Source organism: Grammomys surdaster, unplaced genomic scaffold, assembly GCF_004785775.1.
Source record: "Grammomys surdaster isolate TR1022 unplaced genomic scaffold, NIH_TR_1.0 186, whole genome shotgun sequence".
Classification (NCBI taxonomy): Eukaryota; Metazoa; Chordata; class Mammalia; order Rodentia; family Muridae; genus Grammomys; species Grammomys surdaster.
In genome coordinates, this window is record NW_021604631.1 from 7,465,253 (window position 1) to 7,482,938 (window position 17,686).

The 17,686-nt window shown below is 39.4% G+C and overlaps 1 protein-coding gene across 3 annotated transcripts in view; it reads left to right on the forward strand.

The window, feature by feature from the left end:
* The window catches only part of Agk (acylglycerol kinase), a 69,945-nt gene that overhangs the window by 20,927 nt on the left and 31,332 nt on the right, over nucleotides 1-17,686 (forward strand). For all 3 annotated transcript variants that reach the window (XM_028768418.1, XM_028768420.1, XM_028768419.1), the window contains exons 3-7: nucleotides 1,141-1,180; nucleotides 6,092-6,171; nucleotides 11,023-11,098; nucleotides 13,401-13,493; nucleotides 15,853-15,885. In XM_028768418.1, the coding sequence (XP_028624251.1) occupies nucleotides 1,141-1,180; nucleotides 6,092-6,171; nucleotides 11,023-11,098; nucleotides 13,401-13,493; nucleotides 15,853-15,885 (322 nt within the window). The remainder of the gene's footprint in view (nucleotides 1-1,140; nucleotides 1,181-6,091; nucleotides 6,172-11,022; nucleotides 11,099-13,400; nucleotides 13,494-15,852; nucleotides 15,886-17,686) is intronic.

Genomic DNA, 17,686 nt, shown 5'->3' on the forward strand with positions numbered 1-17,686 from the left:
AATTACTATTTTGGGGTATTGTGTTGCTCGGCTATGGAAGACAGATTAACAGGCAACAACTGTGGCAAAAATCTATTAAGTTAATTCTCATTCATCCTTAATTATCAACATTAGTCTTGAAATTACTCTCAAATGCCAAATTTCAGGTCTCCAATGTTATAATGGTGATCAAGGAATATATGTAAAGCAACCCTTGTTTTCTTTAAAATCTTTTCTTCAGTTATTTTCTAGCAATACCAAGTGTTTAAAGGCAGACTTGAGTGTTCCAGACTGTCCTTGGCCTCAGAGCCCATTTAGTGTGCTCTCATGACACACTTTGGAGACCTTTTATGTTAAACACGTTGCATTCTGAAAGAATGTTTTCATATTTGGAAGCCAAACTTTTACCTCCTATTTCCATTCGTGATATAATAGCATATCTGATAGTGCTATAAAAAGAGGGGACTCAGATAAAACAGTAGCAGAAGCAGCTAAATATCAAATTCAGCTTTGGCAGATGGCCTAAATAATATCCACTGGGTAGAAAAACCCAAAACATGTATATTAGTTTCCTATTGTTGACTAATAACTTAGTTTAACACATCATCAATATTTATCATACTATTTTATGGGCCAAAGTCCAAGGGTTTTAAGGCCTGCCATTCCTCCTGAAGGCTATAAGGGGAAAAGCTACTTCCTGACGATTCCAGGTTGGCAAGGCTGTCAACATTCCTGGGCTCACAGCCCCTTCCATCTTTAAAGCCAGGAGGTGACCACACTCTTAGAGTCACATGTGTTCTGATCACAGACATAAAAGCTGCTCTGCTTTTATGAAAGGCCTGTTAGATAATTTCAGATTTTGCAGCTCTACGTTAATCTGCACTTTCCTGTTGCCATATGGAGCTACAGATCTTCAGATTCTGGACATTAGGCTCTAGATGGTTCAAGGTTCTGGGTCATTTTTCTACACACCAGAATGTGGAAATAGCTAACACAAGCTTTCACTCAGAGAATGTATTTCCTGAATGTGCTCCTGATTTGAGATCAGGTCTTTAAGAAATCTTCACTTAAGATACTTTTTTTTTTTTAAACCCATCAGTTCTATTTGGGTCTTAATCTCTTGGAATGCTAATGCTGGATCTCTTTTGTTTGCTTTGATAGTGATAACCTGCTAAGAAGAGCAGCCTGTCAAGAAGCTCAGGTAATGCCATTTCCTGTGATAAAATTAAATTGCCCTTATCTCCACGGTGCAGGAGACACACAGCCACTCCAGGGGCTTACTTACATGGGGTCTTGCATCAGTGCAGTGTGACTATTTTTCCCTCCACCTCCAGATGGATCAGGCCGTCAGCCAACTCTGAGTGGAATGGGTGGAAGTTAACCATCTGGTGAAGACCAGTGCTGACGCCCACCCTGTCAGGCTTGTTTACTTCTGGATCACTCCCAAGAACACATAACTGGACTGGCTGAAGAGCTAGGAATTGGCGTGTGTTTGCAGTTATCCTTGAAGATCTGGCTAAACCCTGAATCACTCCTGATGGAATAGCCCCCAGGGATATTGGTTCAGAGCAGATGTTACCACTGAAAGTCAAGTCTTGTTAAAATTGTTTTCTCCTACTTCTAAAGCCCATCTCACTAACATAGCTGATTCCTAGCACTGCACTGCCATCCAGTTCCACGACATGCTGCATAAGCATTGATTTATCTGGCTGTGGGGATGGTAGTTGAGTTGTAAATCCTTTCAGATTTAAGACCCTGGCTTTGCTCTCTTCCCTGTTTGTAATTTGTACCCTGCAGATGGATTTCTGTGACTCACTGCCTTTTTGTTATATGCCATTTAAGCTTATGATGTCAGAAATGACTGAAGAGATGTGTGAAAGTTAAAATGGCAAAGAGAACAAACACATTTAGTAGAAGTGGGTGTCAAACCTCATGTTTGTTTCTGAATTATTTTCGTAGATGATAATGACAATAGGTGCTATTAATAAATCCTTCTTTGGTTCCAAAAATGCTTTAAGAATTTGATTTTATTTCTGCACAGTTGTACCACCTAGTATAGCTTCAAGTTATTTTAAAAATTAATGTAAATAAGTGTTAAATTTTATTTTTAAGATCAGCAAGATGGTTCACACCTATAATTCCAGTTTCCAGGAAGCTGAGGCAGGAGGATTCCCATGTGTTTACCTCCTGGGTTACATAATGAGTTTCAGGCCAGCCTGAGATATGCTGTGAGACCATAAAAAATAAACTGTTGGATTATTTTTGAGTCTCAGTATGATACTCTAGAACATGTACGTAATGATTAATGATCAAATCCAGGTAACTGTCAGATAAACCTTAATATTGAGTCCCAGGTAGTTCTGCCGATACACCCTCCTCTTAAGGTGAATCCTCTGCGTGTGTTCTTTCTCAGTTCCAGTCCCATTTACTTTCCCAGGAACAAGGTCTCGTTAGGTACTTTCTCCACATACTGACCCCTTACTGTTCTAATCTTCCAGTCCTCTGCACATGTTTAGCACCTTCCATGTGACTAAAGGTGGATTAATCCTCACAGCTTTCTCTACTTCTCCAATGATCTTTTTATAGTCTAAATTATTGAGTGATTTTTTTTTTAAAAAAATCATATAAACTCAACTCTAGTTTTTACAGACTTCTTACTCCATTATGGACCTGATACTTGACTTTACAAGTCTGGTTTAGAATTCTTGGGACTAGGAAATGAGGAAAAGGAGGGACAGTCTAGTGCTGTGGATCTGGAATCTGGTTACAGAGTACTGGGGTCTTAGTTAGGCTTTCTATTTCTGTGAAAGTCACCACGATGACCATAACAGCTCTTATCAAGGAAAACATTTACTTGGGGCTGGCTTGCAGGATCAGAGGTTTAGACCATTGTCCTCATGGCTAGAAGCTTGGCAGCATGCAGGCAGACATGGTGCTGAAGAGGTAGCTGAGAGTAAGAGAGAGCCACACTGGGTCTGGCTTGAGCATCTGAACCTCTAAGCCCACTTCCTAGTTACACACTTCCTCCAGCAAAGCCAGACCTCCAGTAATGCTACTCCCTGTGACTCTGTGGGGGCCATTTTCACTCATACTACCACATTCCTCTCCCTGACCCCCATGGGCTTGTAGCCATACCATAATGCAAAATGCAGTTAATCTAACTTCAAAAGTTCCCGTAGTCTATCACAGTCTCAACCAAGTTTAAAAGTCCACAGTTGAAAGTCTGTAATACTCAAGGCAGTCTCCTAACTGTAACCTCCTGGAAAATCAAAATAAGAAAAAAGCAATCACATACTTCTAACATACAATGGCACAGGGTATACATTACTATTCCAAAATGGAGGAAAAGAGAGGATAATGAGGATATACTGGACCAAAGCAACACTGAAAACCAGCTGGGCAAACTCCAAACTTTGCACCTCCATGTTTGATGTCAGATCACTCTTCAGATCTCAAACTCCTTTCAGCTTTGTTGACTGCAACACACTTCTCTCTCTTGGGCTGGTTCCACTTCCTGTTAGCAGCTCTCCTTGGGAGGTATCCCAAGGCTCTGGCATCTCCAACATCTTGAGGCCTTCAAGGCAGTCCGGGCCTTACCTTTACAGCTTCATGAAATGGTCTTTCTAGGTCTTTCCATGGAAGGACATCTGCATATACCTGGCCTCAGTGGCTGCCTTAGTTGGGGAGAGAGATTCTATACCTCTTTTCTCGTATCCTGGACTCTATAATCTTAGGTACCATGTGGCTGAAGCTGCGAAGGTCTGCTGCTTGCACGAACCCTTTATTCAAATACATTTTCTCCAGCTTTCTGTTTTTGATAGTTTCCTTCACTACCTAAGCTTGGCAGTCCTGGAACTTCCTTTGTAGACCTAGGCTGGCCTTGAACTCTAAAATCCACTTCCCTTTACCTCCCCAGTGCTGGGATTACAGGTATGTGGCCCTGGTCCTAAACTTTTATTTAATTCCTTTTCACAAATTGGACACTTAGCTGGGTGGGAGCTTGCTCTGAGGTCACCACTCTCTTTATTCCACTTAGCATCCGGCTTTTCTTGAATCTGTTTATACTCCCTAGAGCTCCGTCAACTGTACAGTTTGTACTTTTCCTTGCTCAGTTTAAGTCTTTTCATTGTAGTTCTGCATAAGACTGGCTACTATTAGCCACAGAAGATAGTCAATGCTAGTGTTTTTTTTTTTGGAAATGTCCTTTGCCAAAATATTTAATCAATAATTCCTTAATTTAGCCTCAGGCAGATTTTTTGGACAAGGGCAGAAAACAGCCACATTCTTCACCAAAATATCACAAGAGCAATCTCTAGGCCACATTCTATTATCCGCCTCTGCAACTTCTTAAGCTGAGGTCTCATAGTTCTAATCACCCTCAGTACCACTGTCTTCCATGATCCTACTAGTATGGCTCATTAAAATGTTTAAAATGTCCAATGGCTTTTCTAGTTCAAAGTCCCAAAGTGTTCCATTTTCTTCCAGACAAAAACAGTGTCCGGCCTATCATAGCAATTCCCCACTCCTGGTACCAACTTTTCTCTTAGTTAGGGTTTTATTGCTGTGAAGAGACACCATGACCACAACTTTTAGAAAGAAAGGTATTTAGTTGAGCCAGCTTATAGTTCAGAGGTTTATTTCATTGTCTTAATGGCAGGAAGCATGGCAACATGCAGGTAGACATGGTGCTAGAGAGGTAGCTGAGTGATCTACACCCAAATCAACAGGAAGAGAGTGCCACACTGGGGCTGTCTGAGCACCTGAATACTCAAAGCCCACCCCTCAGTGACACACTTCCACCAACAAAGCCAGACTTCCAATAATGCCACCCCCTATGAGTCTATGGGGGCCATTTTCATTCAGACCTCCACAGCCGAGTTAGTTAACTTCATTCCTGGTGGAACCTAGAATGGAATGGATCAAAGCAGAACAAGTTAATGATATTTGGAGATTTAGCCAGAAAATGTCAAGATACAAGAGCAAAAGAGAACAGAAGTGATAAAGGGCTAGTAGTGTGTGTGTGTGTATGTGTGTGTGTGTGTGTGTGTGTGTATGTATCTGTGCACTTGTCTATACAGGTGTGTATGGAGGCCAGAGGTTAGCATTGGCACGTTATCCTCCCTAGTTTTCCCTAGCTTTCCTGAACTTGGAGCTTGTCATTTCCGCTAGACTGTCTGGCTAGAGAGCCCCTGGATCCTCCTGGTTTCACCTCCCGGTACTGGGTTATAGACGTACACTGATGTCTCTAAGTGTTTCTTATCTGGATGTTAGAGATCTGAACTCATAAGAAGCACTTTACTTTCTGTTTACCCATGGAGCTGTCTCCTGGGCACAGAAGGTTGTTTTTTTAGAAGGAACATGTAGAAAGGATCTCTAATGGACAATCAGAGAAGTGGCACGTTTGGACTGAGTTGTTCAATACAACATCTTCCTATAATTTTTTCCCCTCTAATCTTTGCTTTATACTTCTTTTCTAGATTCTACTGTCATAGCCCAGACTTGTTTTTCAACACCCAAGACCTGACGGTTTTGGCCTCTTTAGTGTTTTCCTATCATGATTCTTTTCATCAGCTCTCTGCAGATTAGATGTTTCAGTAGTAGCTCCCATTCTGTTGCTATTTTGAATCCTCATATTTAATCCTTCGCTCCTTGATTCTATTCAGCCTTAGAGCCAACAGAGTAGAGAGGTTTGAGCATCATGTTTCTTCTGTGTGTACAGATGGTGAGAGTTAACTGGTAACACAGAGCTCTGAGGGGTAAGTTGAGTGCTAGACTGAAGGAGAAAGGACTGTAGCATGAAAGCTGAAGCCACACGTGAGCATCCCTTCTCATAGCCTGTGGCCTTGCAGCATGCATGCTTATAATAAAGTCAGGAAAAGATACTAACTACCACTGGTAAGGAAAGCAAGGGTTTATCCTAATGTAAAACTGGGTCTATCGTCACTGAACAACAGCATACTTCTGTTATGTTGTTTGTGGTTATTCTGTTATGGAGATCATGAATGAGATTTTGTTCTTTGGTTGGAAGTAAATTCTTTAGGGATGAAAAAACGTATGTGATCAATGGCTGAATAAAGTATTTAATAGAAAACTTCTCTTTTTTCTTTTTCAGGTGTTTGGCAACCAGCTCATCCCTCCCAATGCACAAGTGAAGAAAGCCACCGTCTTTCTCAATCCTGCAGCTTGCAAAGGGTATTTCAGTTTGTGACTTACTATATTTAGTTTTTCTAAAGGCAAAGGGCAGAATCCCCACAGAGGCAGGTGGTTGACTGTGTAGGACTAGAATGACCGGGACTGATTACTCCGCAGCCACAGGAGTTCTTCTCAAAGTGGAAGTAAGAGTTACTGTGAAGTGACTGTGTGGCAAATTGATGTTCAGCAAACACTGAGGATTTCTATCAGACAGTGGACCTACTGGGAGTGATTGGTCTCCTGCTTTGTATAACTGTGTTAAGCCTCACCACAGACACAGATGTATGAGAAGATCCAGAGCACTGTGGGCTCAGGAGGACAATATATTCTTTCCAAAGTAGGAAACCTTCAGCTGGTCTTGGAGGAGAATGTTCACTCTTCCCAAACAAGGTGTGGCCCATAGGTCAGTAACCTAAGGATAGGAATGATTGTTCCTCAGTAAGTGCTACATGAAAGGATTGTGGGGAGTAAGGTGGGAAGAGCAACTGGGCTTTTGCTACAAGTGGTGTATTTGTTGCTTAGTTGATTGTACCTGTTGATCACCCTGAAATGGAGGGTACTGTGAAGGCAAGGAGAGTGTGTGGAGGGACTCAGCATTGCCCTACCTGGGGGAAAAAGCCACAAACCAAAAAAAAAAGTTTACAGTGTAAGTTAGGTTGTTGGGAATATAAATACATCGTATTTTACATGGCTTTTCTTAATGTATGTGTTTTGGGTTTGTGTCTATTATGTCGTTTAGTTTGATAGCTGAGTAAACTGAAGATTTTGGAGGCTAAGTAATTCAGAGTATTCTAGAAGCAGAAGCAGAAAGTACATAGAAAGACACACACTGAGCTTTCTGCTGCCCTCAGCAGGCCGCAGTGACTGATGTACTGGTGTGTTGATGGAGAAGGGAAGTGGCCTTAACCACCGGCAGTGTAAATAAAAGCAATCAGTGGCCGCTTTAAAGAAACAGTTTAAAATTTACCTTTAAAAATAATAGAATGAAAAATTGAAAAGGGAAAAGGTACCTATTATTGTTTCCAGTGTCCAGATCAATTGTGCTTTGAGTAATTTGTATTCGAGTAATTTGTGAATATGTATTAGACTGGACACTATAAGATTGAAGTCACATGATGTCAATAATGAGAAGTTGAGGCTGGATTTTAAGTGTTCAGGCAGTGTTGTCTGAAGCAAAAAGAAGCAGGGGCCCCCAAAGTCAGTTTCTGTAGGCTCTTTTGGGGAAGCTTGAACATAACTTCATGTAAGAGGTGTACTGACCTCCTCTGTTTTGCCTACAGATTCTGCAGATTAACCTTGCTTAATAGAGTATAGCTAGACTTGATTAAGGCCACTGCCCTTCTCCATCAACACACCAGTTTTTATCTCCGTAATAAATGATACAAGGTCTTATACAGCACAACCAGAACACCCAGTACATCAGTCACCGTGGCCTGCTGAGGACAGCAGCGAGCTCAGTGTGTGTCTTTCCATGTAGTTTCTGCTTCTGCTTCTAGAATACTCTGAATTACTTAGCCTCCTAAATCTTCAGTTTACTCAGCTATAAAACTAAACAACATAATAGACACAAACCCCAAACACATACATTAAGAAAAACCATGTAGGATACGATGTATTTATGTTAAATGCTGCAGTGTTTGTGGGTTTTAACTGTTTATAGAGGCTTGCTGCTGCTAATGATGACAATGTTTGTGTCTAGCTAGCTTCATAGTATTCTCCACTTTGTTCTCTCATTTTTTGCAAGAATTCCCACAGGCCCCCCTCGCCCTTCTTTAAAGCTAGCTGTTTGATGTGCTTGTCCTTTAGAAATCTTTAATTTCTGGTGAAAATGTTGTGGCAGTTTCCTTAAGATACAATCAACTAGTATAAGTTCTGCCTTCCAAGAAGTCCTTGGTTGTGGGTTTTGTTGTTTGTTTTTTTGCTGCTGTTTTGCTTTTTTCCCCAGTCCATATTGTTTCTGAATTCACAACTTAAGTTTTTTAGAGATTTAGGTCCTTACATTTTATACATAACTATGTGTACTGGAAGGTTTTTCCCTTTCCCACCATTGTGTGTATGGGGAGGTATGTGTGCTTGTGCACAGAGGCCCGAGGGTGAGCTTCAGTTGCTCTTCCACTCTACTCACTGAGGCAAAGTCTCACAGTCCACATCAGAGCTCGCCATGTCACTGCTGCTGTCCCTAAGCGGCTTGCAATGGAGATCCCTGTCTTGGGAGGCCCGGCTGGCCAACACATCCACTGGGTGCTTATGTGGGTTTTGGGGATCTGAACTCCATGTGTTCACACCTGAGCTGGTTCAGCCAGTCTTAACCATCACTGAGACATTTCTCCAGCCCCCGCTTATATTTTTAAAATTAGAGCAGCCTCTTATTTGCAAGTGCAATACTTTATCTAAAGGCAGGCAAAGATGCAGCCACAGATGGCCTCCTATAGCAAGGTGGATCCCTGTATGCATCTGGGGCACAGAGCTCTAAAACTCCCAGCATCTTTTATTTTAAAGCTTTTACTGTTTAATGGCCCCATTTTTGTCATTGTGGCTATGCACTAACACATAATGTATAATTTATTGTACAGCTATCTCATTATGTAGGACTGGTTTAAAACTTAAGGAGAACTTTAAGAAACAAGGTAACTATGTGTTTACTGTTAATAAATAATACATTAAAGAAGCAATTATCTTGTGTGGTGCCTGAGTCTAGAAATTGCCGTAAGTACATAAAGTTTTTATTCAGGCCTGGTGCTATTGCACCCTTAATTATGTAATAAATAATGTATTTCTTTCTGGCAACACTTGTTTTTCAATCTGAAGAAAAGTCTTTTTGCTTTTATTTTAGAGATTTCCTGAACCAGTGGCATCATACAAAGATGTGAATGAACAGCTAGTGCTCAGATTGTTTTTTTTTTTAAGCTCACAGGAGGTCCGGCTCTGTTATGATTGATAGATCAGAGTCAGACTTCATCAGAGGTTTGCGTTTAGGAAACAGATCTGCTGTGCTCCCAGCTGCTGTGTTCTTATCACTCCCGCAGTAAGAGCATCCCTTGCAGTGCCCCTGCCTTCCCTATTATTCTGGGTTAGGGTGCAGACGTGGTGAGGGGGAAAGAGGGGATTCATTTCCATGTCGCTTTCATGTTCATTCTGATGGGTGGCAAATATTCTCGGTTAGGACCAATGGTTTCTGTGAGCTAACATCTTCTCAGTTTCTATCCTAGTTCACGATAAGGAGTGTTTGTTATATTGCCATTTTGTTTTTTTCAGGAAAGATGGTGGATTTCTTCTGTGCTCAACTCTTAAGTATTCCTCATTAGCTGCCTTTTGAATTTTTCATATAAATATCCTTAAGAAAGGGGCTACAGAGATGGTTCAGTGGTTAAGAGTACTGACTGCTCTTCTAGAGGTCCTTAGTTTAATTCCCAGCAACCACATGGTGGCTCACAATCATCTATAATGGGATCTGATGCCCTCTTCTGGCACGCAGGTGTATATACAGATACAGCACTCATACATTAAATAAATAAATCAATCTTTAAACAATATATGTCCTTTAAAAAGGCAAAGCATGCATCGTTGTTTTTAAGGGAAATTGTATCTTAGTAAGACAGCTAAGTGAAAATGTACATAGAAGTTAGATATTTTAATACTGGTTTTGGTGTGTGTGTGTGTGTGTGTGTGTGTGTGTGTGTGTGAGGGAGAGAGAGAGAGAGAGAGAGAGAGAGAGAGAGAGAGAGAGAGAGAGAGAGAGAGGGATTTGAACTCTGCCATTTGTGTGGAAAGACTTTTTTGCCACTTCTGCCTTTGATTCCTGGACTGTTTTTGAGTCTTGACCTGCATTGGACTGGAGTGCAGTAAAGGATAATGTTCCTGAGAAGTTCACAAGCCCATCCAAAAAGGTGTCACAGCCATGTTGTTTGCCTTTCCTTAGAATTTACCTCTACAATTGGAGGAGATTTATTTTCTCATTCATTTGTATACTGATCCATCATTTACTTAGCGAGTACCTTTGAAATATCCCATCTGTAATCCTAGAAGTTGGCAGACTCAAGAATTAATAAGGACTGGTATCTATTTTTGTAAGTTTCTTGAGTAGTCCTAAAGACAGTTTTGAAAGCTGTCTTCATCATGTGTTGAAAACATTGCTTATGGGCAGATGTTTATCAAACGCTAGCGAAACAGAGATGGGATTCTGTGCTCGGGAGATGTAGACCGGCTTCACGTTAACAATCCTTGTTAGTCATCTATACTAATAGATACCTTTTGCTTTTCCTTTCCTAGAAAAATTCAGTTCTCATAGAAATACTTTTGATTTGTCTCTACAGTGTAAAGATTTGGAATGACCCTAGTGTTTAAACCTTAAAAAAAAAAGTCTTTTTTCAGAAGAGCATGCTGATTAGGAAGGGATTAAATAAATCTGTTTTATTCCCCTGGGCCATATAAATAGTGTTGCAGTAAATACCTCTGCTCCTTGTAGGAGAATCTAAGTAAGTTCCAGTAACAGACAAATGTGCTGTGAGTTTGAGATGTTCAGACAAGCCCTGCTTGATGTCGTGGTTTATCTGCTCCATTGCTGTAGCTGGCACTGGGAATTCTGTGAGGATCAGGCTTTGTTATTTTGAGTGGAGCTATATCTACTGTTCATTGTTGCTCTAGAGAATGGAGCTTCCCAAATGTATACAAGCTGATTGTATGAGACAAGGGACAAACTATTTTCTCTCTATGGTAACTCACTGTTGAACCTCCTATTCTTGAACAGGTAAAGGAAGTCTGTATTCTCTAGGGCACATGGTTACATTTTTTTATTCTCAGCTTGAGAATGTGTCTTAAAATATTGTGCTTTTCTTTTCCCTTTATCTACAGCAAAGCCAGAACTCTATTTGAAAAAAATGCTGCCCCAATTTTACACCTATCTGGCATGGACGTGACTGTTGTCAAGGTGAGACTTCTTCTAGAGTCTTTACGTACACAGATCACCATTTCTAATGTATTCATGTATTCTCTGCTCTTGCCTTCTAGGCACAACCCAGTTTTCACTGAAGATAAGAAGAAAATCAATGTTGTGTCTTGTTCAGTTAATTACTCAAAGCAGTTTTGTTTTCTCCTGACGTGGTCAGCTTTTCATTTCAGCACAGACTCAGATGGGTGTGCAGAGGTCCTGATACATCAGCAGGTGGAACTATATCAGTTGTCAGAGTCCGTTCCCCAAAATACAAATCCCTCTACTTTGAGTAGCTTAATTTCTAGGTGGTTCTACTAGCAGGTAAACACTTTTTTTCCTGGTAAAAAATTGTGATAAATAATTTTTTAAAGTAAAATCATTAGAATTTTTGAGATTTTAGGTAAGAAGGAAAGGGGACCAAATAAGTTAGAAGGAATTGTAAATTTTAGACATCTCAGGTTTCCATTTTGATGAACTTTAAGTGGCATATGTGTGAGTGTATGTGGTATGCATTTAATCAAAACCAGCCTTCTGCTGTATTAATTTTTAATTAAAAAATTGTGTGTATGAGTGTTTTGTCTGTGTGTATATATGTATACTGCATGTATGCCTAGTGTTCACAGAAACCAGAAGAGAATGATCAGGTCCTCTAGAACTGGAGTTACAGATAATTGTGAGCCACCATGTTTGTATTAGGACTCAAAACAAGATCCACTGGAAGAGCATCGAGTTCACTTACCTGTGGAGCCATCTCTCCAGCCCTTGCCCACTCCAGTGTTTTAAAACTGTTACTTTTTAAAATTAATTTTTGTTTTTTGAAATTATGGTATGATCGCACTATTCCTCCCTTCCATTTCCTCCCTCCAGACACAGCCATATACCCCTCCTTGCTGAAATGGTGTTTCTAATATTTTTTTGATTCTTTGAGACTTTCATACAATATATTTTGATAATTTTCATTCCCAACTCCTCCCACTAGCTCATCCCAGATCTACCTCCCCAGCTGTACTCCCTAATTCCCTAATCCCTCCTAACTTCATGCCCTTTGGGGGAAAAAAAATCTATTGACTCAATTTTGTGCTAGCATTCACTGGAGTGTAGCAGACCTACCAGGGACCAGCTCTTAAAGAAAACTATCTCTTCCTTCCCTAGAAGCCATGAACTGTCACTAGCTCCTTAACTAGTGGTGGCATCTCCTAAGCCCCTTCCATCATCCTAGAATGTTGACTGGACTGATGTTAATCTATTTCTAGATTACGCTTTGAGTATAGCATGGAGGTCAGAAGGTCATCAGTAAAGTTCCCATGCAATTTTGGATTCACCTTTTTAACATATCAGACTTGATCTTGCAGTTGTTGCCTCTGTGGTTAGGAGAAAGGGGAAGGAAACATGTACAGGCACATCTACAGTGTGCCACAGTCTAGTCACAGATTATACTACAGGTGTTCTAGCCCAGCTGATAGTTAAGTATTTAGTTTTTGTCTGCTAGTATGTCTAGTGTATTTTGAATTGAAGGTAGTATTTCTATTTCATGTACTTTATGCTGTTTTTAAGCATTTGTCTTCAGGGGTTTACATATCAGTGTATACCCTTATGGTGACTGAAATGTACATCAAACGTTCAATACAAATGGGAGGGTTGGCGTGCTCTTCTGTGGGTTCTTTCAAACACACCTGCATTCTTTTAGGTGCCATCATAGCAAAACAATAGTAATCTTCATTTACTTAAAACAGTACCAGTTGCAAACACTTTTCTAGTTGTTTTAAATTCTGCTGTGTAGCAGTAGTACAGGAAAGCCATGATTATCTCTCTTTTGATATATGGAAATTCATTGATAAGGAAATTAAAATCCAGTGAGTTTAAAGCCACTCAATTAGAAAGTAGCCGAGCTGCGGTTTCCTGGAGGTCTCTTGGGCTCTGAAGTCTGTACTCGTTTTCATTATATCTACTTCTCTATTTGCATATGCTCTTGACTTCCTGCCTTCGGATGAAAAACAGAGTATAGACAATGTAATAGAAGACACACTGGACTGGAAGAGTCCTCTGTTTGACTAGCTGTATAACTAAGGCAAATTATACGGCTTGACTTTTATTTTTACAATAAGGAGCTGAGTAGATAGTTTCTGAAGCCATTCTGTCTGAATCCGTACCTAATTGCTTTCATAGAATTTTCATGGCTCTCAACCATGTAAAATTAAGGCAGTCAATATACAACTTTAAAGAACACAGCCCACCTTTTCATCCTTTAGCATGTGGTCTTACAATGACAAGTTTACCAAAGCCATCTTTGGTATTTCAGACAGATTATGAGGGACAAGCCAAGAAGCTCCTGGAACTGATGGAAAGCACCGATGTGATCATTGTTGCTGGAGGAGATGGCACACTGCAGGAGGTAGGATTCTCCCTCCCCACGGAGGGGCATTTTTAAGGGGAAAAAATGGATATTAGGTTCTTGGACAATGGCAACAATAATTAAGGAAATTGCTGTAATTCATGATTTTAGGACTGTTGCTCTAAAACTTGTATATCCCTAAGCTTTTCTCTTGTACTTTTCTTGCCTTGTTTTTTAGTAAACCTTCCTCCCAGCTCCAAGAAGGGTTCATATGTAAGCAAATCTGAGAAAATTAAATAAAACAAGCAAGGCTCTGTAATCAAGCACTTAAGATGAAGTGGGAAGATCTTGAGTTCCAGTTAGATTTGGGTTAGCAAGATCAGATCTCAAATGGTGAATAAAGTTAGAGGCAAAATGTGTATGGATGGGCCAAGTGTGTTACACTGTGCCTACTGCTGTGTAGTAGCTCTGTGATGGCACCGAGGTTTCACAACAAGGACAAGTTCTTATCAAATGAAAGTTTCTTCAAGAAAACACTTTTATGGCCATTCACGTCATTTCTGTTGTATTGAAAGTGAACTCTTAAGACTGCATTTGTAGAAAGAGATGATACTTGTTCAGATGTATGTGTTTGCCTTCTTTTCTGTTGTTCTTTCTAGGGTTGGTTGTTTGGCAGTTAGTGCTACAGGACAAACCTCATGTATACTGGACAAGTGCTCTACTGCTGAGCTACATCCCTAGCCCTGTCTGTTCTAATAGTAATACACTGATCCTCAGTGAGATGCTATACCTCTTAGAACACCCAAGACATAGAACACTGACAGTGTCAAATGCTGCTGAGGGGAGGACAGTAGGAGCTGTCATTCATTGATGGTAGGAATGCAGAATAGTTTAGTCACTTTATATCTATTAGACTAACCAAAATCCAGATCCAACAAATGAAAAATGAGTGGTTTCACTGAAAACTGCCATGTAGTCCAGCAATTGAGCTCATAGGAAGCTATGCAGAGGAGTTCACAGCTGATGTGCATACAAAAATCTGCGCATGGTCATTTATAGCATCTTTATCTACAGTCGACCAAATGTGGAAGAAATGAAGGTGCCCTTTAATAGGTTAATTATAGAGTAGCATATCCAAGTAATGGATTATTTAGCTTGAAAAAAAAAGAACTATCCAGTTATGACAGGATTTGGAACATAATAGTAGGTGAAAGAAACCACAAAAAGACTACAGTCTACATTTCTACTCTTTGACTTGTAGGGCAAGCAACAGTAGAGAGAGTAAAAGGATGAGAGGTTGCCTGCAGTTGGGAGAAGAGGATTAGCAGTCAGCACACAGGACTTTTTGGACAATGAGAATGCTTTGGAGATGATAGTGATGGATAGGAGTGAGTCCATGTTTGTCAAGGCCTGTGAAGTGTACAGCACAGAGTAAATGCCAATCTAAACAGTGAAGTTTAGATGGTAATGTAATGTAGGGTCATCAGTTTTATCCACAGACTACATTACTATTGGCTTTATCAATGTGAGGGACTAGAAATGAACAGCAGAAAAGTTGTCCTAAGTTTGACTTGGCATTTGTATGAGCCTTAGTAAGCTTCTTTTTTAAAAAGGCTCTGCTAATGATCTTGTAATTGTTTTATAGCTTGTTAATGAAATGTGAAGTGTTTGGGTTGTATACCGACAAAGAGTGAAGTAGATCACTGACAGCCCTTCTAATACTGAAACCCAATGAGGCAGGACAAGATAAAGGAAGGAGACATGTCAACCTTTACTTTTATAAAATGTTTTAAAGGAAAGACAGTGAATTGTATATTTGGTGTATATGCAGTCTTTAAAAGACATTTGGGCTAGAGAAATGATTGGCTTGTTATGACAGCTCATACCTGCAGTCCCAAGGACGCTGAAGCAGGAGGAATCCTGTGAGTTCCAGGCCAGCCTAGGCTACCTAATGATAATGACTAAAGTAAAAGAAATGATAGTGTTAGTTGTCTAGCCCTTTGTTTTCATAGCCCTCAGGAAGAAGCACTTGAGTACAGATTTCTGAGCAGACCGAGCCATCCTGTCCTCTGTGTACTGTAAAAGGCTTTTCTGTATAATTGAAAAGAATTCATACTTCTCTAGAGCCTACAACACATTAACATTAGTAAACTTATGTTTTGTAGATCTTGAAATATAATTTTACTAATATAATGTAGAATTTTTATAATGTATCTTAGTCTATATTATTCTAGGTTAAAAATAAAATCTAGTTTAGCACTGATCATATTTGACAATATGATGTGTTTTTAAGATCTAATACATTATTTAATATAGCTTCTAGAAGAAAATAAATAAGTTTATGGTCCATGAAATTTTATTGTAATTTTGTTTTGATAAGGAAAATACGTGTTGTTTATAATATTTTTTACATTCATAGGTTGTTACTGGAGTACTTAGAAGAACAGATGAGGTGAGCTTGTAAAAAATACATTAAGCTTTTATTCTCATTCTTTCCCTCTTACGATGCATACATTCATATTTATATTTGTATTTATGTATACATGTGTATACATACATACATACATACATACATACATACATACGCCGTACTAAGGATTGAACCCAGGGCTTTGGGTGTCTAGGTGAGCATGGACCACTGAATTATACTTCCAGCCCTTTGTTCATTTAGTTTTTATTTTGAGACACAGTCCCGATAAGTTGCCCAGGCTAGCCTTGAACTTGTGATTCTTCTGCCTTAGTCTCTGGAATCTGGGATTCCAGACATAAACCATCATATTCAACTCCTGTGTTATATTTTCTATCTAGTGCAGTTGTGATAGAATTGGAATTTTGATCAGATGGTGCAATACTTCTTTCTCTGTCATAGGTTACTCTCAGGAACCCATGGTGGACTTCCTGTGTTGGTAATCTAGCTAATGTGCTATATAAAAATTTCCTATATAATCTTTTCTTCAAGGAATTCATTTACAAATTAATGGTGATATGTTCATATAATAGGAGCCAGGTAGCAATTAAATGGATGAATTAGGCTTATTTAGTTAAGAGCAAGCATGCGGACCTGAGTTTGATCCCCAGGATACATATAAAATCATCTGAGTATAATTAGTGGTGCCTCTAGTAATTCTGGTGCTGGCTGACCAGGATGAATAACTTCATAAGTTTCAAGCCATGTAGGGGACCTTCTCTAACAAAATATACGTATGTATGTATGTATGTATGTATGTATGTATGTATGTATATCTGCACAGTACATAGGGAACAAGAGAGAAAGTTGCCCTCTGGCCTCATTGTGTACCCTACACACACACACACACACACACACACACACACACACACACACACACACACTTTCATTCTCATACACAAAGACACACACAAATGTGTAATGTGTATCATATACAAGAATGAAGTAAATCTATAAATATTTATCTTTAGATCTTAGAAATGTTAAATACAAATAAGTTTTGAAAGAAGGCAAAATATTTCTTCATGGTTTTAGAATTCAGAAACTGTCACTGTATGTTATTTGGTATGTAAATATGTAGTAAGAAAAAAATAGTGGAAAAGAGTTGTGCCAACCTAACATAGTGGTTTCCTCTACTAGGGGTCAGGAGAATAGAATTTCAAAGGGCTTCATCTGTCTCTGCCGATTTATTTATTTTAATTTTGATATCCAGCTCATTTCTTAAGACATCAGAAACAAAATGGCAAATGTTCTTAAATCTGGGTTGTGGACTTATGAGGTTTTGTAAGATCTCATTCATTTTCCTGCCACAGTTTAAAATATTTTAGTAAAAACAGTAAGAGATTGTGTTCAAAATAGTCTTTTAAGAATCTTCAAGTAATGTCTGTATATGTGACATTTAGTTAAATCACATGTGATCTCATTAGTTGGCCCTTATGTGACTTACTCTATTGGAAGTAGGTAGCTTATGAAACACTATTGCCTGGCATTGGTCACTGTAGAATTAGTAGGAATTTTTAGTTGAATTTTCTCTATATTTCTCAGCCAGTGTGATAGCTTAGTACAGTCTCTCACACTGGTTCATTGATCCAGTTGTAATATTGTCATTATCTTAACCCAGTTTCATACAAATTATTGTAGTTACTGAGTACCCAAATATATCTTCTAAATTCTGAATCATTGTGTTTTCATTGACTGCTTCGTTTTAGAAACTGCTCACATTGGGATATTTGCTTACTGGCCTAGAGATAGGGAATGGAGATGAGAGGGGAGAAGCAGCCAGTTA